The sequence below is a fragment of the Mytilus californianus genome, unplaced genomic scaffold (assembly GCF_021869535.1).
Source record: "Mytilus californianus isolate M0D057914Y unplaced genomic scaffold, xbMytCali1.0.p SCAF_7, whole genome shotgun sequence".
Taxonomy (NCBI): domain Eukaryota; kingdom Metazoa; phylum Mollusca; class Bivalvia; order Mytilida; family Mytilidae; genus Mytilus; species Mytilus californianus.
Window position 1 is genome coordinate 80,352,937 of NW_026262723.1, and position 24,665 is coordinate 80,377,601.

General features: G+C 32.1%; 2 protein-coding genes across 6 annotated transcripts in view; both read left to right on the forward strand.

Moving 5' to 3' along the window:
- The window catches only part of LOC127709822 (Golgi-specific brefeldin A-resistance guanine nucleotide exchange factor 1-like), a 78,518-nt gene extending 66,706 nt beyond the window's left edge, over positions 1–11,812 (forward strand). For 2 of the 4 annotated variants that reach the window (XM_052215480.1, XM_052215481.1), the window contains exons 38-39: positions 6,678–6,743; positions 8,977–11,812. In XM_052215480.1, the coding sequence (XP_052071440.1) occupies positions 6,678–6,743; positions 8,977–9,021 (111 nt within the window). In that variant the 3' untranslated portion in view covers positions 9,022–11,812. The remainder of the gene's footprint in view (positions 1–6,677; positions 6,744–8,976) is intronic. The other 2 variants (XM_052215482.1, XM_052215483.1) reach the window with 1 other exon arrangement.
- Positions 11,813–16,963: 5,151 nt separating this feature from the next.
- The window catches only part of LOC127710223 (F-box and WD repeat domain containing protein 10B-like), a 29,088-nt gene continuing 21,386 nt past the window's right edge, over positions 16,964–24,665 (forward strand). The window contains exons 1-2 of one of the 2 annotated variants that reach the window (XM_052215986.1): positions 16,964–17,213; positions 19,440–20,080. In XM_052215986.1, the coding sequence (XP_052071946.1) occupies positions 19,465–20,080 (616 nt within the window). In that variant the 5' untranslated portion in view covers positions 16,964–17,213; positions 19,440–19,464. Of the gene's footprint in view, positions 17,278–19,439; positions 20,081–24,665 lie in introns of both variants that reach the window. The other variant, XM_052215988.1, reaches the window with a different exon arrangement.

Genomic DNA, 24,665 nt, shown 5'->3' on the forward strand with positions numbered 1-24,665 from the left:
TTCAAGCATTGGTTCCAAGGAACTCTCAAACAACCAATTAAGACCGAACCAGTTCCACCTAAAGCAGCAGCATCAATTGAAACCCAATCAAAAGGGTACCAGAGCCGATACATTCCACGAATAGTTCCGTTCTCAGGCAGTGACAAAGATGAATCTTACGACCTATGGAAGTATGAAATAGAATGTTTGCAACAGGAAAAATACGACGAAGATGTTATACTACAAAGCATGCGAAGATCGTTTAAAGGCGAGGCAGGAAAAGTTGCGATGCGCCTAGGATCCAAAGCATCTGTAAAAGATATCATGGAAAAGATGGAAAGTATATTTGGCACAGTAGATCACGGAGAACAACTTTTGGCTAAATTTCACAGTGCACGTCAAGAGGAGGGCGAAGATGTTTCCGCTTGGGGATGTAGGCTCGAAGATATGTTGAGTAAGGTAGTACATAAGAAAGGAATAACACCGCAAGAATCAGAAGAAAAACTTCGCACCCGTTTCTGGTATGGGCTTCGCAAGGAACTTAAAGACATTAGTGGATATAAGTTTGATAATATAACCGATTTTGATCAGCTTAGAGTAGTGATGAGGGAAATAGAGCAAGACCAGCTACCGAACAATAAAAAGACCGCACACATTAAGATGGCACAATCTGAAGGCGAATATACAGAGCTAAAGTCTATGATGCAACAAATGAATAAAGATATTGGTGAGTTGAAGAGACACACCCAAGAACAATCACAACGACAAGATGAAACTCGTACCGAAGGCCAATATCAGCAAAGTACACATAACAACTGGAATACACAGTACCGAGGTCGGGGACACCGTGGACGTGGACAAGGAAATAGAAACTACAGACCGTACTGGGACAATACACAAAACACACCATTACAAGCGGCAGAAACCCAACAACAAACACGACGTAGAAACACCGACCCCATTATTTGCTATAAATGTGGACAAGAAGGACACTTTGCGTATGGATGCGCAGTTAGGACCGATCATTTACGTTCTTTAAACGACAACAGGTCTATGTCAAGGGACGGACATTAGGCTCGGAACAACAATGTCCCAAAAGGCAACAGAATATTGAATTGGTAGGATCCTCAAACGAAACAACAATTTTTATTAACGGCATTGAATCACAAGCACTTTTGGATACCGGCTCAACAGTCTTGACGATCTCTGAATCATTTTACCGTTTAAATCTACAGACAGTTCCACTGGAACCATTGACAAGCTTTCTACATATAGAGTGCGCCGATGGACAATCACTTCCGTACTTAGGATTTATTGAAGCAACCATTAAAATTAAAGATGTCAACGGAAACCAATATCAAGGACTATTTCTTGTCGTTCCTGATAGTACATACAACTATAAAGTACCCGTTTTAATTGGAACCAACGTTTTGTCAATTGTATTAGAGGATATCCGTCATACTCACGGAGATAGATTTCTGCAGACAGCTAATCTTCATACTGAATGGTATATGACATTTAGGACAATGACACTTCGAGAGAGAGAACTTCAGAAGAATGGCAATCGTTTATGCATCGTTAAATCAGCAGAGCATACAACTGTTATGATACAACCTAACGGGTCAGTCGTATTACAGGGGTACATGGACAAGCAGATACCGTACAAACCGACTTGTGCTCTATTGCAACACACGAAGGGGTCTGATTTACCCGCAGATTTAGATATCACACCAGGCTTAGTCAATTACAGACATGAATATAGAGATACCATACCAGTACACATAACTAATGTTACGACCAGAACTGTTAATATACAACCCAGGGCAATCGTATGCGAACTGCAACCAGTAACCATAGCTGACGTTAAACCGGAAGTGGATGTAATTGATATCAGTGCAGACCTTTATGACAAATTAGAAATGCCAACTGAGTTATCAGAAGTTGAACTGAATAAAGTCAAACAACTTATTACTGCATACGAAGATATTTTTTCAAAGGGCGATACCGATATAGGCTACACATCGATAGTACGACATCGCATTGATTTAGTCGACGATACATCTTTTAAACAGCGTCACCGCCGCATACCACCATCTATGTTCGATGAAGTGAAAGACCATCTACAACAGTTACTTGCAGCTGGAGTTATTCGAAAGTCCCACTCTCCATTTTCATCAAACGTTGTTCTAGTCCGGAAGAAAGAAGGCTCACTGCGCATGTGCGTGGACTATCGTACTTTAAATGAAAAGACAATTAAAGACGCATACGCACTTCCGAGAATAGAGGAAATCTTAGACGCACTGGGCGGAAATAAGTATTATACATGTTTAGATATGAAGTCAGGATATCACCAAATCGAGATTGAGGAATCACACAAAGAGAGGACTGCATTTACCGTTGGCCCATTGGGGTTTTATGAATACATCAGAATGCCTTTTGGACTAGCTAATAGTCCTGCAACATACCAGCGCTTAATGGAAGAAATATTAGGAGATTTGCATCTGAAAATATGTTTCATATATCTGGATGATCTTATTATCTTTGCAAAGTCGTATGAGGAACATTTAGAAAGATTAGAACTTATTTTTCAAAGACTACGGGAATCAGGATTGAAATTGTCTCCGAAGAAATGTCAACTTTTCCGAACCAGAGTCAAATACGTCGGACACATTGTTTCTGAAGACGGTATAGAACCCGATCCTGACAAGATTGAAAAGATAGAAAATTGGCCACGCCCCACAACACCGGAAGACGTTCGCAAATTCCTTGGTTTTGCCGGGTACTATCGCAAATTCATACAGGATTTTTCCAAGATTGCAAGACCGTTAACGGACATTATGCCAGCACCACAAATGTCAAAAAGGAAAACTAAGCGTCAAGGAGCACCACCATCATGGCACTGGGGTGACAAAGAGGAACATGCTTTCCAAGAATTGAAACAACGACTATCTACACCGCCAGTTCTAGGATATCCTGATTATTCAAAACCGTTTGAAATACATACCGACGCGTGTGGCACAGGACTAGGAGCCATACTTTACCAAGAACAGAATGGAAAGAAACACGTTATATCATATGCCAGCAGAGGACTATCAAAATCTGAACGAAATTATCCAGCACACAAACTTGAATTTTTGGCACTCAAATGGGCAGTTACTGAAAAGTTTAAGGATTACTTGTATGGAAGCTGTTTTACAGTCGTCACCGATAATAACCCACTAACTTATGTACTATCAACAGCAAAACTAGACGCTACAGGGCATAGATGGGTTGCAGCTCTAGCTACATTTGATTTCGACATAATTTACAGAAGTGGTAAACAAAATACTGATGCAGACGCACTTTCACGACTACCAGAATCAACACAACAAAAAATGTCAATAAAAAGCGAATCAATTAAAGCCATTTGCGATGCTATTCAACCTGTACCATACATCAACTGCTTATCTGGAACACCTGAGAAAGAACCAGAAGCCACAGAACTGAACTCTTACTGTAATATTGACATACGAAAAGAACAACGCAGCGACCCAGTATTGAAATCTTGGTTTACCAGCATTCAACAAAGACGACGTCCAAGAAGAGCTGAAGTAGTAAAATCACCTCAACATCTCTTCATCTTCAACAATTTCGACAAACTAAAATTCATACAAGGAATTTTATACAGAGAGATAATTAGCGATGGTAAACCGTTGACACAACTTGTACTACCTAAGTCCTGTGTCGAAACCGTACTTACCCAATTACACAACGATATGGGACATCAAGGCAGAGACAGAACTTTGTCGTTAGTCAAAGATCGTTTTATATGGCAAGGGATGAGTAAAGATGTTGAAGACTGGGTAAGCAACTGCGGGAGATGCATCAGACGAAAACAGCCACTTAACCACCGTGCACCACTCATCAGCATCGAAACCAAGCAACCGATGGAACTTGTATGTATGGACTTCTTAACCCTGGAAAAATCGAAAGGTGGTTTTGAAAACATCCTTGTTATCACTGATCATTTCACTCGTTATGCTGTAGCCATACCAACGAAAAATCAAACTGCTCGAACAACAGCTGAAGCATTCCTGAATCATTTCATCTTGCATTATGGTCTACCAAAACGAATTCATGCAGATCAAGGGCCAAATTTCGAAAGTAAAATCATCAAGGAATTATGCACAATTACAGGAATGGAGAAGTCACGAACTACTAGCTATCATCCAATGGGCAATGGTTTAACAGAAAGATTCAACCGTACACTACTAAACATGCTAGGAACATTGGATCCGAATAAAAAACATGACTGGAAATCCCATATCACAGGATTAGTACATGCGTATAACTGCACCAGACAAGCTAGTACAGGATTTGCGCCGTATTACTTAATGTTCGGCAGAAACCCACGGCTACCGATAGATGTCGCATTTGGACTGGAGACAAATACATGCAAAGAACCAACAACGAAATATGCAAAAACACTGAAAGAACGACTAAAAATTGCATATGAGCAAGCAAGGAAATCAGTTGAAACAGCACAAGGTAGACAAAAAGACAACTATGATAAAAAGATAAGAGGAGCAGTTCTTGAAGTAGGAGACCGTGTACTTGTTCGCATCGTAGCATTTGATGGTAAGCATAAGATCTCAGATAAGTGGGAAACAGAACCATACATCGTTAAAGAGCAACCCAACACAGAAACACCAGTATTTGTAGTACAGAAAGAAAGTGGACAAGGCCGGACAAGAACTTTACACCGGAATTTACTACTGCCAATTGGATTTTTGGATAAATATTTAGGAAATGACCGACACAGATCTACTCCGGATACACCAACAAAACATGAGCGTTCTGAACCAGGAAATAACCCAACAGTTATTGACCATAAGGACAGCGACGACCATGATGATGATTATGAGTATTTCATACCTACAGAAGTCACAGATAGCAACAATTTAGCACCTGTTGATCTCACTGTGGACCAGCCTGTAGATGACAGTTTAATCCCCGGCCGGACCGATGACGATCGACAACCAGTTGAGGGATTACAAGACACAGGAACTGAGGAGGACGCTTCTCCGTCTGTAGATGAAGATATAGATGATCCTGTTCGTCTTGATGATGATGCACATGCAGTAGAACTTGAAGATGATACTTCAGATGAAATTCCGGTAAACCAAAACATCGACGAGGAATCAGATAGCAGTGATGAACCAACGCCAAGACCTGGTAGACGTTCACTGCCAGCAAGGACAACTAGAGGGAAACTTCCAAAGAAATACGATGGTTTTATGATGCAACAGTCAACCAATTCCAAGCCATCAGATTGGTTAGAAAGAGCCAACTTCCTGTCTCAAGCTGTATCGTCAGGTCTTTTTCAAGGAATGGAGCAAGTTGTAACCAATGCCATCTTGAAGATTGTTACAGACCAGTAGTAACGTACGATGCTTTACTGACAGAGACGTCACCCTTTCATGGAGGGAAGGACATGGCGATGTTTTTTGACTGTTGAGACTGCGAGGACGCATTCTCCAATGCGGGGGAGAATGTGGCAGCGATTTATAGTATTCTTTTTATATTTTACTTTGTATATTTTATAACTTAACCAATTTTCCATTTCAGCGAATTATTTCAATAAACTATAAAAATATTTAATTTGATCTAAAGTTGTTAAAATATTTTGAAGACATTTTCTGAACTCATTACGCTATAGCTTTCCGTTTTCCAAATTTAGTCCCTGCTATGGTGTAATGAATAATTGACCATTGAAGCATATGATTATCCTGTATTGAACCCCATACAGTTAGTAATGCAGTGCAGGTATGACGTTTTCATGTACTATTGGTTAGTACAGTGAGTACATTTAAGTTCTGCCGCATTGGACTTTTCGATGGTATTCATTGGGTAATTTGTACATTATTTTCTATTGGCTCTGTCTTGCTATTTCACTTACGGTTTTCATTGTGAGGTTTATATTATTTGGAACTTTCTTTGAAGTTAGATGTTATTTGTACCTGACTATTATTCTGGACCTTTTTGGACATTTTTGACAAACATACCATATAGTGTCCTGGAATAATTGTATTAGTGTTTATGGCAGTGGATTTTGATAACTCAATCCCACATATTGAGTTACATTTTCCTGGTATATAATAAAGTATTTGAACCAGTTGGAGTCTATAATTAAAAGCCCTTATAAGACCCTATCACAGATTTAATTTTTCTTTAATGACAGACAAACTCGAAAGTGATGTATAGAACATAATATTTAAATGCATGCCATAAAATTTCATTGTTATGATGCAAAAATAAAAAAAAACTGTTGAATAAGCTGGTTACACAGATTCACTGCAATGTAATGTAGAATGTAAGTTAATTTACATTGTCTGAATACATCATATCATTACAAAAGGGATTATATGATAGGATAAAAATTAATTTAACCAAGGATGTCAGTTATTTAACTCATTTCAAAAGTTGCTGAATTTAGAAAGAGATGGTAGTAAATAAAACTTTTTAAAGGGGTTAGTGTTGTTTTCAGAAAAATAAAAGTTCACTGATTTTATTTCAAAGCAAAATCATACTTTATTTAATGGAAAAAATAATGTTTATGCATGAAATAAGGGTAGAATAAACTTGAAACTTGAAAATCTATAGAATTTGAATATAGGCCAACTTCTTGCATGTTTTGAAAATCACTGAACTACTTTCAGATTGGAATACCTGTTTGGATTCAAGGTCATTTCCCAGTAGCTAAAATCTTGAAAAGTAGAGGAGAAGTAATTCTTTTTTATCTGTGATGGCTCCTTTGTGTCTTAATATGCATTATTATAAAACCCCTGCTTCTGGAATGATGGGATTGATACATTGTAATAATATTGTTGATGATACTAAGTCCAAGTTTCTTGGTTAACTGTTATTACACTGGAGTTTGGTAAAACTAAAAGTCACTTTATTAATTGTAGAATATGTAGGAAATTATGGTAGCTAACAGAATAGTCTAGACTGGATTGATTTATAATTAAAATTTATATTAAGTGGACTTTCTTTGCACCTGTAAAAGAAACAACAAAAAGACTAAATATAGATAAAAATTTCAATGAAAAGACAAAATTATTTCTGTCAATTTTTATTTCATGACCTACATCCAAGATACCATTTTGGTCATTGGCCTTTCAGATTAGGTCTCGTCTGGCAAACATGACCAATTCCAGACTCTTGCATATGAATATAAAGAGATATGGGGTAGATGTCAATGAATTTTAAACCAAATGATAGCCCATAAAACTGTCTTTGATCCATCTATTTTAATTGCTCATTTCAATCTTAGTTTTCCTTGTGTATCTACAAAGGTCTTGATTATGCCCTATTGTTGCCTTTTAATTGATTTGTTCTAGTGACTGTGATACCATTTTTGTTGTTTTATAAATGGTAATGATAACATTTATAGGGAAACTTCTTCACTTCAATATGGAATTATTTGATTACTTAAATAACATATTGAGGTTATTGATCAAAGAGTATCACTTCTTTTTTTTGCAAGCATATCCAAGAAATCTTAACTTATAAGCTGGCTCTGAAATTAGTGATATTTTTAGTGGTTATGAACTTGTGAAGTTATTTATGGTTATCAGTATGATCTGCCTAAAATTTTAAATGTTGTATGCTTCACACTATGAGTTCACTATAAATGCATTTTTGCCATGTCCATATATATTCTGCTGGAAAGAGTTGCTTCCTTATATATTTGGTTTCAGGTTTTGCATAAACTATGACGTTGTTTTAGATTGGGTTTTTGTTACTTTTCTTGACTTTAATGGTATTTTATTTTTGATCTACTACTTTTGACATATTTATATAACTTAAATTTAGATAGATAGTTATTTTCATTTTTCAGAATAGTTGAAACAATCAAACACTATACATATTACTTAAGTTTGTTAAGTGTGTGTAAGGATTTTGCTGACCTGAACTGATACACTATATTTCTTTTTTACCATTTAAGAAGCTGAACTTATATCTGTATCTACCCATCATTGATTTAGAAGATTATTGCTTTCTGTCCCATGATATTGTCATTTAAATATGTCTGCATCTTGAATCAATAAAAGCTTTACTTGTAAATTAACAGGAATGAAAATAGTATTTAAAATCTGGATACTAATGTCAAATACCTATTTATGTCATGCATATTGACCAATGACATCAAAAATCAACGTCAATTATTAATGCCTAGACCAAAGGCTTATGTGGAATTCCATTTTAACTGCACATATGTTGTCTGTGCCTTCCATTCATTTTGATGCATGTATCTATTAATCATATTACACACAATTACCAGAACACACTTATGGGGACTACAAACCTGTACCCAAACAGTACACACAATTACCAGAACACAATTATGGGGACTACAAACCTGTACCCAAACAGTACACACAATTACCAGAACACAATTATGGGGACTACAAACCTGTACCCAAACAGTACACACAATTACCAGAACACACTTATGGGGACTACAAACCTGTACCCAAACAGTACACACAATTACCAGAACACAATTATGGGGACTACAAACCTGTACCCAAACAGTACACACAATTACCAGAACACAATTATGGGGACTACAAACCTGTACCCAAACAGTAAAAACAATAAAAATCAAATCTTTTACTGGAAATATTTTTCATCACACATCTTTATTGTTTTATGTTTAATTGCACAAATTATAATAACTTTGAATATCCTGTTGTATGGTCATGAATGCCTTTGTTCATCCAAATACATTTATATAAAATAAAAAGTGTTTTTCTCAATTAAAATTTTTTCTTCTTTTCCCTTTAGCTTACAACAAATTATGAAGTTGTTGAAAATGAAAAAAGGATATTGTTTAGACCTTGAAAAAAAGGAAAAATAAAAATTGCATAATGTATGTATTAGTGTTTGATTGTTTTCACATTACTGTGTATGTATTTTGTAGTCAGTTAACAAGTATTTTTTTTATTTCAGGGGATGAACGATCAGCTGACTCAGATAGTAACAGAAAACCCGTGATATTATCGCACACATCTCCCAAGCTGGTGTACCCAGTTAAAACAGTATGAATCTACTCTGATAGTTACCAGACATTGATAGTCACAACTAAAATTATACTGTGATTTCAAGAAGTGTTATAATACTGCACATAATGTAAATAACTTGTAAAGTGCTGTAAATAGCTTTATGGTGTATTTTAATTCTGCTAGTATTCATGTTCCTTCGTTTATTGAAGAGAGCTATATTTGCTTTACTCTGAATTCTTTTTGTTTGTTTATGTATTATTAAAGAAAATATATTTATTTGTTAAGTTTTCATGATTAATAATATGATATTGCAAAAACTCTGTAGTACAATAGTTTGTTAGCACTGGCAACAATCAATATGTATACTGTAAATTCAGAAATTATTTTGTGTATGTATTATTACGATTTTTGAAGAATGGACAAAAATGAAAGATTAATTATTGCGATTTCAGGAATCTCTGCATACAGATATATGTATCAGATATCAGAATGCGAGTTCTTATTATTGAGGTACTCACTCAGTCGCATTATTCGCATTAATAAAAACCTGGCAATAATTTCTGAATTTACTTACTGTATATTAAATTTATGTAGTGCCAAATTTTAAAAGAAAACAGTTTTTAGAATCTTTAATTACTGAGTTAAAATGGTAATATAGATCCATGCAGTTGGAGGTACCTTTATAAGTATATACAGGACTGTTAATATAAGTTTGGTTATGAAACTTAAGGTTGTGTACATATCCATTTTGCATTATCTGGGAGTTCTTCATGGCACAAGTAAACAGTATAAAGATCTTGTCGTAGCATTATAAGTTAAATAGCTGAACAATTTATGTTTAAATGTCATCCCATAGTACAAGAAAGTAAAAAACAAAACAATTAGTTGTAAAAATTGTAAAACTTTGTCCCTTCTGCATATATTATTTGAACTAAAATACTGAAATTATATTACAAATTTTATCACTATGTTTTATACCATTAGTTATAAATTTTTAGCGATTGGTCAGATGTTACTACATATTGACTCAAGCTAAATTTGAAGACCAAGAAGCTGATAGAGGACCATGATAATGGACCAGTTACAAAGCCATTACCTACCTTGCATTTAATACCTTTATAAATGGCTATTCTGGTTGTGTATGTACGTTTGAGGGCAGTTTCTGGTTTACCTAAACATCCTAAAAATTTAATAGCACAGTGTCCTTTCTATTTCAGACAGTAGTCTTTTTTTTTTAAACAAACCACATCCAGCAACTTTAATAGTTCCTTCTGACCCTTCCCTCTTTTTGCCTTGTCATCTTATTATAGAAACGAAGGGATTCTATGTTTTGAATTTATGACACAGTAACACTGACATGCAAAACCAAATCTGAGTCTTTGGACTTTCCAAATCTGTGTATAAATGTGAAAACCACAAAACTGTAAAGGTGTGCAGACTTACTGAACAGCAGTGTATTTGTAAATCTTAACAGTTCAGCCCTGGAACTCAACTGTCAATTATCTTATGCCAAGAGTTGTGTTATATGTTATTATATAGGCTCAATAAGGACTTGAGCTGAGCTCTAACATGTATACTCTTTGATGAAATGCATTTGTTAGTAGTACAAGTGCTACACAATATTTTTTAATGGGCAGTAACAGATATTTTAACATCATGTACAGTCTGGCATTTTTATTCGTTTCTTTATGTGTTCATGTAAAACTGTTGTGCTTTCATCGTAAAACTAGTATTCAGGTATATTACAAATGTAAATATGTCTAAGTATTTGTATGTATATGATGTATATTAAGTGACCATTGTCTTGTAAATTTATTGTACTTTAATTTTTTGTGATTCAATAAAGCTTACACAGCTATTTTAATTCTGTTTTGGAGATTTTCAAGACATTTAAATTAGGAATATAGAAATTAAAAATAAAGAGTAAAATGTTGAAAAAATTTCACAGAATTATTCATAAGCTCATTTTCAAATGATAATGAAAGTTTTTTTATGACTGTAAAACCAAAGTCTCAATACATGTAGGAGGTAATACACAGTTACTGCTTTATGTTTTTGTCAATGATAACACTACTGTAATCAACTTTAGTTATAAGATAGGCAGGGATAGAATAAAGCTGAAATGTTTCAATTCCTATTAGAATTCAGACCCAATTGACAACCATTTTGATATCTGTGATATTTTCATGTTCATTGCAACAGTAACTGTAATATATCTATTTTTCTGTAGTATATACTGATATTGCAGCACTGTTGTAAATGGTAAATTAAAATAATGATAAGACTTGGTAAATTTTATTATGGCTATTAGAAAAAGGAGGACATGTTGTTTCAATTTTTTTTTTAATTTCAATATACAACATTAATATGGAAGACTCTGCTTACCTATATGTGTATGTTACACGTTTGTTATTTTACTTATATATAGAATTTCAATCATTAAAACTGTAGTTGATAAAATGATCTTTTGGCAAAGTATGAAAAATACAATTTGCAATAATTTAGGGTAATGAATTGATATGAAATGACAAAGGAGAATAGTTAAAAAATTTACAGATGAAGAATATGTATAGAACATGTTGTATAATATGTGTATTTTACAAAATTATAAATATTAGATTGTTTTTGAAGGCAGACAACTTGGATTATTATAAATAGTGTACACTGTTGTAAAATGTACATAACAAATAATATTTATTTTGTATATCTGTGTCTTATCTGTGATTGGTCAATGTTATCCTAAACAGAAATTATCTGTTCCATTAAAGAAATGCAAAATATCATTTTTTTTTCATTTTTTTTTTACAATTGTGCAAGAAGTAATTTTGCTTGTACATGTATATGGCCACATGTACAAGTGAAGGCATATGATATTTATATTTATTCTGCCTCAAAATCAAGGGTCTGCAAAATGATCATATTTGCCAGTCATTTTCAAATATGGACTGAGATGAATATTCAGAATAAACTCCAGGATTAACATTTTGTACACCAGATGTGCATTTCATCTACAAATGAATCATCAGTGACATACAAAAAAAAAGGTTAAAAAGGCCAAATAATATACTAAGTTGGAAAAGCATGGAGGACCCAAAATTCAGAATAGATCTTTTTGCAAGAAAAATCTGTAATTGAGGTCTGAAATTCTACAGATTTTATAAAAAGCAAAGGAACAGTGCTTTTATTGATGTTCTTCATCTCAAAGTCATCTTAGGCCTTCAACAAGGAGCAAAAAACTCTCACCTCTATGCAAATTTAAGACAGCCCCTAGCAGCGGGAGTGGAATTCTTTGCAAACTGATGATCACACCACAACTGTGAATTGAAGAACAAAGTCATGGAGTAATATCAATAAAAAAATCTGGCAAAGAAATCAAACATGTACTGTCATAATTTAGCCTGACAACCACACTGAAGCGTGTTAAAAACAATACAAATATTTAGACAACCACGGGGCACATGGAGATATATGTTAGAGGTTAACTAACAACTTTGTAAAAAGAATTGCAGCCTCTTTTTCACAAGACAAATTCAATAAAAAAAAAAACATGATTTTTTTTTGTCACAATACCTGTTCAGTATATCTGGAGCTTGTGTTTTTATGCCCCCTCTGTAGCGGAGGGGGCATTATGTGTTACCCTTGTCCGTCTGTACGTCCGTACGTCCCCAAATTGGTTTCCGTTCTCTAACTTAGGTTTGCCTCAACCAAATGTTATGAATCTTATACACAATGCTTATTACCACAAAACACAGATCAAGTTTGAATTTTGGTGGCGTCACTTTTACCGTTCTAGAGTTATGCCCCTTTAAAAATGGAAAAATTGCTCAAATATTCGTTTCTGTTCTCTAACTTTAGTTTGCCTCAACCAAATGTTATGAACAATGCTAATTACCACAAAACTCAGATCAAGTACAAATTTGGGAAGCATCACTTTTACAGTTCTTGAGTTATGTTCCTTTATAACGTTATATGCAAGCGGGGGCATCATCTGTGTCCCATGGACACATTCCCCATTTATTTTTTATAATTTGTCTTTGCTTGCATGTTGGTGGTTTATGTGGTTTTTTGTAGTGTCAAATATTTTTGGTAATTTCTGTTATCTTTTTTATATAGAGCGTACTAGTACACAGAGTGATCAATTCAGTCAACTTTTAAATGGGAGGTAGCTCTGTCACATATAACAGTCAATCCAGTAAATATTATTTGAAACCAATTATTTTTGTTTGGACAGTTTTTAAAAGAATCATCTACAATAAAATTTGAATTTAAGTATGTTAAAAAGGAAAATAGATTCATTGGAACTGAAATATAATTAAGATTGACATGTTTAAACAGAATCTGGCATTTAATCCCTTTTAACTTTCTCTACAGTTTGCGTAGCATAATATCAAAAAACTAATTTCTTAAAATATGATAGATTTTACCTATGTATTAAAAGCAATATTAATCAGTTATTTCAATTTTAAGACCACACAAATTTTGCCTGTAGATATTTCAAATTATGTGCACTTACTTTAGTTCTAATTAACTATCCAGTATAAAATACAGAAATATATTTGACAAGAAGTATGTTAAAAAAAGTCAATTTTCATGGGTTGCGTTTTCACATTCACATACAAAACCATAATGTCTTTTGGTTGGGGGCCATGCAATTTCTGGATCAAAATTTATATTTAATTCTTATCTGTTTATCACAGTTCATGAATTTTGTCTTGGGATACATAAATAATCAATTAGGACATAATAAAGTCTTGAATATTCTGTCTTATAGAAGATTTTCTTCTAATTTTGTTTGTTGATTTTTGTGATAAAGACCACTAAGTACACCCAAAACTTTATTGTATACTGTGAATTCATTTATTTTAGTGGATACCAATTTTTGTGGATTGAGGAAAAAACATATTTTCAAGGATATTTAATTTTGTGTTTTTTTTAAAACTCTGCATACAATCCTCTAGAACATGTGTACTTTGTTGAACATTTAAATTCAAGGGTTACTTCTACTCACAAAATCAACAAAAAAAGTTATACCACAAATGATAATTAATTCACGGTATTAAGCTATATTAAAGTCCTCATCTATACCTTACCAGTCAAGGTTGTGGAGGTGAACATTCTTTAGGTTCTATCCATGCCCATATAATATTCAAGTTACACCTTGTTTTTGGTGGGGTTCGCGTTGCTCAGTCTTTAGTTGTATTTTGTATACTGTTGTTTGTGTTAGGTCATTTTCGTTTTTTTGCCATGGCTTTGTCAGTTTTTTTCAACTTAAGAGTTTGAATGTCCCTTTGGTATCTTTTCACTACTCTTTTACAAAATATTTTGTTTTTGAAAAACCTTACTTTACAAAATTTTTGTTACGGTAAGTTGCAGGATACAGAACATGGTGATTGAATTTCTCTGTTCTACCTTCAGTTATGGACAAAGAAAGATAACTCCAATTTGAAATCTTGCCTAAATTTGTTCCATCCAGTTATTTTACAATAAATCTTTAGAATTTCATGGATTTATGAATTTATTTTCCTGAAAAATCATTCAAGCTTATATGCAAATAAAAATAATGGTTTCGAGTAACTAAGATGTGTGCGTGCCTGCGTGCTTGTGTGAATATATAGAAAACCTGTAAATTTGGGTGTCTGTACAGCATGCATATTTTAAAATTTATAAATGCATTGCAAATAAGACAAAAAATGTGATGCTCTGATACAAATCTAATCCTCACCTTCAGAATCCTGCTAATTTCAGACAGGAATTTTAGGCAAATTTCCAGAGATAAATGATATTCAATGAATTAGAGAAATTGTCCTCACCTATCCCAACTATCAAAATCTCTAGATATTTTGTTAAGTTAACATAAATTGAATTTTTTCCCCACTTTAATTGGATGAAATCAAGAAAGGAGACCCCAATTTTGACTTCTGATTGGTCCCATAAATGTGAAGGAAATCCCAGACCTGTGGATGCAACTACTTACTAATGTAGTACAATAGCCTACAATCATTTGTTTTTTCAGTCCACATGAAGCAATTATATTTCATTACTTTTAAAACTATGAAAAAAATTCTGCGAGGGACACATGTTCTGTTACACCAAAACTGGTACCTGCCACTTAACAAAATGAAGAGATTTAATTTTAATTAGATTGGAAATGATGGAAACTATCTTTTACAGATAAAAATTTGATAAAATAAAAAAAAAATTCTTCAAGATAGAATTGAGAATGGAAACAGGAAATGTGTCAAAGAGACAACAACCCGACCAAAGTGCAGAAAACAGCCCAAGGCCACCAATAGATCGTCACAGTGAGAAAATCCTACACCCGGAGTTGGGCTTCAGCTGGCCCCTAAACAAATAAACTTAACACAAAAAAAACATAAATCATAAAGAAATCAAAATGTAAGGATGTTCTCTTGCTTTTGACTTTTTGTCAGATATTTGAATCCTCTAGTTTTATCCATGTAGTGCCATTAAAAATCTTGCCTGCTAACCCCTACTTTTCTTTTCTTAATTTTATTTGATATAGCTTGATAAGCCATTTTTGAATAAAATCCATGTTATTTTTCAATAGTTTTTGAAAGAAAAAAGGTGCCAATGCTAAATTTATGAAAAAATCTAAAGCAATGACACAGACCTTTCATTTTTTCTGCTTTTTAAGTTCTGTTATTTATTAACAGTCTTTTAAAAAGCTTTTTATTTTGAAACAGAGGAGTGGACATCCTTAAACAAAAAGTTGACTCATGTATGACAATGGAAAATATATTAAGAATATTAGTGAGACAGAAATCCAACAAGAAAAGTTAACTGCATGAGACATATACATAAAGGGTCAAACAAATTTATCTGTCCACAACAGCTCTTATTGTACTGCTTCTGACATGTTTAATACAGATTAGCATTTAATGTTACCTATCAACAGTATATTACCACCAGAAGGATTTTAAAAATAAATGATGTGACATTGCAACTGGCAAATTGAATAATATTTGCACAGGCAGTGAGGCTGCTTTAAAATAAATGTCTGACCTACAAAATGTTGGAAATAATTGTGCATGAAAATTAATGCAGTATTGTCTCAAAAAATTAAAAAATCATTCCATACATTGATGGAAAATTTATGTTCATGCAGGAAAGAATCCTTCTGCCTCTCCCCCTTCTCTATGATATCTCTCCCCTAATCATACCTGCAAAACCTGTCAAAGGTCAATTGTGTCTGAGGAGATGCAACCTTGGTTTTATAACAATAAAGTTCATTTGATGCACTAAATATTTAACACACAAAATATATCTTCTTGGATGAAAATTGATCCATAACCAAAGAAAAAATTCTGAATATGAGTAAAAGATATTAAGTAAGTGAGACAGCAATCCATCAACTAAAAAAAATAAGGATAACATTAGTTCTTCACACATCAGAGAAGTAATGCTTTTTATATATTATATATAATGTCAAGTATAAACTAAGAGACTAGAAAAGTTGTGAATAAATTTAACAGAGACTAACTATCAAACTGCTGTCATCAATGGCAAATTCCAAGTTTATATTTTGTTACAGAAGAAACTAAGGGCGATATAAAAATGATAATTCAATAGATATAGCATAATTCTGCTGTGTGACCAAAAATATCTATGAGTTTGACTGTCCCTCTGGTATCTTTCGTCCCTCTTTTATATGAAGTAGAACGTTAGGGTTCGATACATTATTGTAATTTCCTGTGGTATTAAGATATTCTATATTTTGGCGCTAAATAGATTATCTACCCTTTTGGGTTTTTAATTTTGAAAAAAACATGTTTTCTGTTTCAATAAAATTTAGATTATTTATTTTTTTTAATTTTTACAATCTTACGTTTTTTTGTACACAGTTTGTTGTCATTATTTAACGTGGAAGTTTTGGCGGATTCGAAACTAATTAAGCTGTCTCCACTCAAAAGATAAACATGCGGACGTCTCCTTGGGGACGTTTACCTCTATTATAAACTGGAAGTGGTACTGGATCATCGATATAAGCTATGATAACGTTAAATACATAACACATTTAAGTGTCTTCGTATTCCATAACATTCCAGAGGCATGACGCTTTTCATTTTAGAAAGAGATATATATTTTGTATAAAAACATGAGCAAACCTGTGTTGGAAACCTTTCCACGTGCATGGACTATTTATCACAGTTTGGAGCTTTAAAGGTGATGAAAGTTTATAGCTAATTGTGTGACCATGTTTACTCTGATGTTAAACTTTATTATATAGGTAAACATAACTTTTCACCGTTTCAATAGATATAGAATTTGAGAAACATTATTAATCTTTATTTCAAACACTAAATAGCTTTCAAAGTTTGTTAAAACTTGATTTGTTGCAAAACTTTAGCCACTGTTTAAACATATGCTGAAGTAGAAAATGGTTTATACACAAGGCAAGTGTTCTTCAATTTTGCAGTTGCAAGTTGATCACTTTATCAAAATCAACTTTCTTTTTCCTTAGGAGACTCATCATTTCTAGAATTCTTAATTATTTTAAAATTCACTGTTTACAAAACTTAGAATTTTTCAAAAATACTAAGGATTTTTTATCCCTCAGCTGTATTTGGCAACAACTTTCAGAATTTGAGGTCCTCAATACTCTTCAACTTAGTACTTTATTAAGGCTTTTGAACATTTTTCATTCAAACGTCACTAATGAATCTTTTGTAGACGTAACACACCTAATGTACATGTTGTACGATTAATTGAAATATTAGGAAATAGATTTATTATAAATGTGTAGAATGTATGTAAAAAGCTTTGAAAAACTACCCTTTTTTCGCTATATTACATGTATATTGCTATTTACCAATCTGCATTATTTTGAAATTTCATTGACTTTTTGTATTTGTGTTGTCTAGATAAGCAATTCCTTTATTATATTGAGTTCTGGATTGAAGGAATTTTCTGTAATTATATTTCCATTGAAAGAAACACAAGGTATTGCAGTTTTTGTACCTGACCCCTGATGAAAAATAGGTGTAGAATTTTTGTTCAAGGGCTGGTAGCTATCTCATTTGCATCAAAGTCAGATTCTGAAAGGCAAATGACATATGGTATTAAGGATAAATGTAAATAAATTAAATCATACAGAAATAATTTTGGTTATTTTCAGAAATAATAGGGGTTTTTAATCGCCCTTAATTGGACACCGATTTTTGCCAAATTAATGGAGTAAAATGATATTGCTTATATTAAAACAATTCTCCAAAAAACATTGATTTACTGATTTGATAGTCAGAAGAAAAACCCTCATTGTAAATCCTAAATTCATTCTTAATTTATTATCAACTTGAAATATCCATTTTATTTCTGTTTTCAAAATATAAAGTAGCATGATCCAACAAAGGAAATCTTTGTAATTTTAATTTATTAAAATCAGTACAGTTTTAAACTATTGCATTCCACAAACGATTTTCAACGTTTTTACAAAAACTAGCTGGTATTGAAATTTCATACAGTTCATGCAGCAAAACTGTTGATATGCATTGTAGATTTGTTTATGTTGTGTCACTTCATGTATAAATTTGACTGTTCAGAAAAAAAAAATGACAGACTTTCAAGTCCTCAAAAAATGACTGAAATCATGTGTAAAAATATTAAGTTATAGTTTAAATTTCCATACATTGAGCAAAAAAGCTAAGTGTAAGTAAGTGAACTTTGTAACTTAAATATTTGATGAAACAATTATCAAACTTCTTTAATATGTCTGCTTATTTATTTTTTGATCAAGCAGTTAGTAAACTTTAATATTATTTGCTGACTGCATTCACTTCTGCTCATATTTATATTCACTTGTAGAGTAATACCAGTGCAATGTATAACTTTTTTTAGGGACAAATGAAAAGATGTAAAATCTCTTCGATGATCATGATAATGGTATAAAATGGTCATCAAATTTTTATTGAGAAAATTATTAGATTCAATAAAATTAAAAACATGCTTTTTTATACTAAATTTGTTCAATGTTAAATTAAGAATGAAGGCTGAACTTAGAAAAAATACAATAACATTATTTTATTTTTTACTGATGCAAAAAAGTCTCTAGTATTAGACATTTTATTTCAGTAGCTGGAATACATGTTTAAAAGTACATTTACACATATGGATGATATGCAGTAGATAAAAATAGCAGATTGATGTAATTTGAATTTTGTATTTGTTTTGTTTTATACATATTATTTGAATTTAAAAAAATCTCAACCAGTAGTGCAGTTATTCTGAATTATGAATGAATCCGTACATTTATTATTGATTGTAGATTTAGACACCTCTATGTAACTGTTGTTCCAAATGATGTATTGTTTACTTTTTCATTGATTATTCTTTTTCCATGGATGAATAAAACTAAAAACATTTAAATAATTATTCTTGGTTTATATTTTTCAGCTACAATGAGAAATCAATAGTCATCATGCTTGAGGTTTGTCAGTACAATAGTGGAATTTCTACAATTATAGAACCAATGAATGACGGTGTCATAACTATCAACGGCAACATGAAGCATGCTTCTGCTAATGTTGAAGTTTATGAATTTAATTTAGGACAAGCACAGCAACTTAGATGTGTTAACCGTAGCAAAGCTACTGTTTGTGGAGATTGTGAAGCATGTATCTTAAATAACAAACTATCAGACATTAAAGAATGGTTCCCAAAGTTGGGAGATCATTCCAAGAAACGACTAATGCTTGGACTTTTAAGGCGATTTCATAGTATCGATCTCTTACATCAACTTGTGACATTATTACACCCAATGATGTGTAAAGATTATACATATGCTCGAAGTCGTACATGTCCAAGTCTGTTCACAGACTCGTCAACTCTGAGTTCTGACCGTGCACTGCCAACAGACAAAGTAGAAGATAATATTAACTCTTACTGGCAATGGTTTGAGAGGACCAACTATTGGACCAAGTCCAACTTTGCCTTTGCTGTTCTACAGATGTGTGACAGTCACCTTTTACACACTTTAGCATCACAAGCTCGTACATTGTTGATCACAGAAGAAAAGGCTGCTTCAAGTTTAGAAGGTTTGTAGCGCATACATCTGTTACATATTACAAGTGGAAATGTTAAAGTAGAATATCCTGTGTTTATGTGCATGTATAATTCAGTTATGCTAAAATTATAAATTTGATCCTTGCATTAATTTCATATGTGTAGATTCTAGGCACTCTACCCTTAGGCTAGAAATAATGTTGAAATATATAAATTGCAAAAAATATGTTTTTATTTCACACTCTTTTAATACATTTTTAGTGTCCTGGCTACATGATGTACATGTAACCTAAAATAAAGGGGTACACGTCCCCTCTGCTCTTATAGTCATGTCCTATGCATGCTAGTATCTCCTTTGGAAATTTACGTTCCCAGTTTTATGTTTATTGATAATTTACTTAGTACAATGTAGTATTTATGGGGAAAATTTGGCGATAATAAAAAGACCATTACTTTCATCTTTTTCAAGTGTCTTTTAAATTTGCACCCTCCTTACTTGAACATAAATAAATTATAAATTTACGATAAAGAACATTAAAAAATTATGAAATTAAAAAATAAAATTTTAGGGGAATTTTGGAAACATAGTCATAACTAAAATTTATTCAGATTTATGTTTCATTTAAAGGGATCATTTATTTTAGTCCATAAATAAAGTCATTGAAAGTATATGAGTACATCTCCATGTTGTGGAGATGACAGAATTAATAATGCTGACCATGCAATTTATTATCTGAATGACTTGTAAGATTTAGATGAATAAGAATGTAATAAATTTACGCTACGGTTCATTACCAAATATTCAATCAAAACTTGCAATATACATGTACATTTTAATTTAAACTAGCATATGACATGTATGAGTAAATTTGAGAATTTCATTTGTTGATTGGACAAAAAATATTACTTTGACCTGCATGTACTTGTATATATTTTCAAATGTGTATTTTGTTTTGTTAGAAGTCTTTTTAGTTAAAGATGAAAATATCATCATGTTTAATTTCATTTTCAAAATCCATTTCCACTTTTTCTTTCTGAATTATTATTTTTTTGTCTACTGAACCCACTTATCCTATTGAAGCTGACTGTTTTGTGTAAAATTTGCATGGCGCATTTCACCAAAAAACTTGAGAGAAAAAATACTTATGTACATATACATGTACATATATGTCACAAACATGATTCTTCATGAAAATACCCACAGCTATTTTGAGCATCTTTCCTTTTTGTTTTTTGATATTTCTTAAGTAAGTCCATATTCTAACAAAGTTTGATACATGTACAAAATGTAGGTCAGTTTAGAATATTATCGGTTGATTTTGTAAGATGACTTGAAAGACATACATGTAGTTAAATCAAAGTAATAAATGCCTGTTTTATATGAATATGGCTGCATGACAGAGTCCTTGGAATTGATTTGTTTTAGTAACTTGTCTTTTGACAACTTTTTGACAACTGGTTTTTAAAACACATCTTTATACAAAGGCATGCAGATTCATTTACACAACTTTTTAGATGACTGCAGCAATTGTGTCTTGTATGCATATTTTTGTTTGCATATATTTAAATGGTAAGATATCTGTTTATATTGTTATTTGATGAAATAAAGGTTGTTCTTATACATCTTCACATTGACTGAACATATACATATTAGTTTCAAAGCTTTAAATCACTTTATTAATGCTTTGAAATTTGAGTCATAATTGTACTTAAACAAGGTATTACAACTAAAGTTTACAGAACATATTACATTTTAATATATATTCAACAATTTTACTTAAATTTATATTTTATAATCCTGTGCAAAGCGTTGTCACCTTAGTAGCACATATTAACTGTTTATGTTTCAGATCGATATTTGGCCTCTTTCCTTTCTACTGAAAATTAAGACTTTTATCTTATACAGTTATTTGATATTAAAATAGATATTGGATAATCTTTTTATACTATACTGAAAGCATCTTAACAAACCTCATTTATATTATTATAACATGTACAATGTAGAGTGGATTTTACATTTATCAATTGCTACATGCATGTGATTGTAGATGCACATGTATTACATTTGTACATCTAATATGCTATATACTGTTATTTCCATGATAAGTTTATTTCCAATACCCGGTACATAAAGTATGACATAATAGCTTATTTCTCTAATTTAAAAGAAGATATAGAAAATATCCATTCAAATTTGTTGCCCTTCTTTATATCTGAAGTTATAAAGAACTTCTTTTTTTTTAATTTTTTGTATAATTTTCCTTTCATTTGTTTGAAGTCATATGAATTATGTCAATAAGATAAAGTCTTTGAAGTGAACACTTTTCTGCTATTTTAAGTCATTTGTAAACAGAAAGTATAAAGCGAAATACATGTCCTATTTGTACTTTAATATTTTTTACAATCTCAGAGAAAATTTTCAGGAGAATATTGACAATGCTATATTAATTTCTCCATTATACTCTGACCAAAATTTTTTTCATATTTTGAGAAATGAAAAGTTAGTTCAAAACTTATTGAACAGTCATTATACGCCCGTTTACGGGACGTATTATGGTATAGCGTTGTCTGTTCTTCAGTCTGTCTGCCTGTCCGTCGTCAACATGTCGGAAAAAAAACTCAAAAACTCTTTAACCAATTTGCATGAAACTTTGTGGTGAATTGTTTATATCTATTGCTGTGAGCTCCCTTTTGCTTTTTATAGATTTTAGATTTTACTTTTCCGAGTTATGGGATTTTATTTATGTCATTAAACATGATATCATATACATTTTGGCAGTATAATCTTTACATGGATGATAGTGAGATGCATTTCAGATTATGATTAGTTTACTTAGTTTGTTGGATCAAAAAATATTTCAGATATTGTAAAATGTTCAACTTTAGACAATTTCATCTGAATTGACATTTATCATTAAAGAGTTATGTCCCTTCATTATCTGGAAAATTGGGACTTTTAGTGTCCAAATTCAAGGACTGCTTGATAAATCTTCATAACTTTTACACAATGTCTTGCACCACAAAAGGCTTATTATGGTGGTTAATTTCAGTTTAGATGGTTTTGACATTTATCATTCAACATTTAGGCTTCTTTAAGATCAAATATTTTGGTCTACAGTAATAAGCCTTTTACCATGTTTACATTATATTATATAACTACAGACAGGGTTATCTGTAATCACTTACACCTGACTATATATACCATTTGTAATGTTAAATACATAAGTATATATTTAATTAAATGAAGAAAGCATGAAAATTTACTTAAAAGGAAAGTAGAGTTAATGGCAGCAATTAGTTTAAGAAGGTATTGGCAGCACCTATTTTATAGTTTTTGGTTATTAAATGGCTTCATAGATGACACATTTTAATCATGTTTATACTTTGTAGTCATGGTTGTAATCATAGTATAAGGGTACAACTGAATCATTTAAGATAATTTTTATACTTGATTATTTCGAATTGATATGACCATTTACAGTCAATACAAAATACTAATTTTTGTGGTTACATTTTTCAGCGTATAGTTGATTATTAAGATACAAAATCAAGGTTTGAATATGTTGTGTTATTTATTTATGAATTCACATACTGCATGTAAAATAGGGAAACATTCATATTCACATACGCATGATTGTAAAACTTTTTAAGTTTGTAGATTTATTATAAATTAGGATAACACTAGATGTTTTGCAACAATGCAGCAATGCAAATTATCTAGAATCCATATATAGAATAATGGCATTTTTCTTTTTGATACTGACTTTATCAGCAAGAATATCCGAGCTGATGAAGTCAGTATCAAAAAAATAAAATGCCATTATTCTTTTTATCGTCAATTTGTCTTAACCAAATGTTTTTTGTTGAGAATATAAGGTAAAATGAAATAGTAAGTAAAATTTCTTTTATGCATAGTTCGGTTGTATGAATAAAGTGTGCATTTCATTGATAAATTGACATGAATGGACTGTGCACTTTAAGTTGCTGCACTGGTACATGATGTCATTGCCTAATATTTTCGAGTATCAAGTCCTGTCCATGATCTTAAAATTATTAGGCAGTAAGATCAAAAGGAAAATTTACAAATTTTGAATCCTTGCTGTCATCTATCTTTTGCCATTCATTGAAGTTCATCTTCTATTTTGTTATTTATGTTTGATTGTCTATTAGTATGTCCTTTACCAGGCTAAAGTTTGGTTCAAGGTAGTCTACAATGAAGTTGTGGTCACTTAAGTTGAATCTAAGTTCAGGTTCTTCATAATGTGAACTTTTTGAAATATATGCCAAATTGAAGTTTGACACAGAACATGGAAATCTTACATTGTCATTGTGACTGGGACATGGTGTCCTATGGATATTTATTCTTGTTCAAAAATTTCATCCTCTGATATCAATGGGACAATTGAAACCAAACAAGGCCACAAGCATCAAGTTTAGTTTCAAAGTTTTATATCATGTTTTGACCAGCCACTAAATTAGCCACCACTTTAAGAAACATATTGTATGTATAGTACTTTAACTTTGTCATTAAGAAAGGCTGATTTATTTTGCTGAATCTTAAGGTCATTTGTATTAAATTTAATTGCACATTATGCATTGTTAGTTTAATCTTATTAT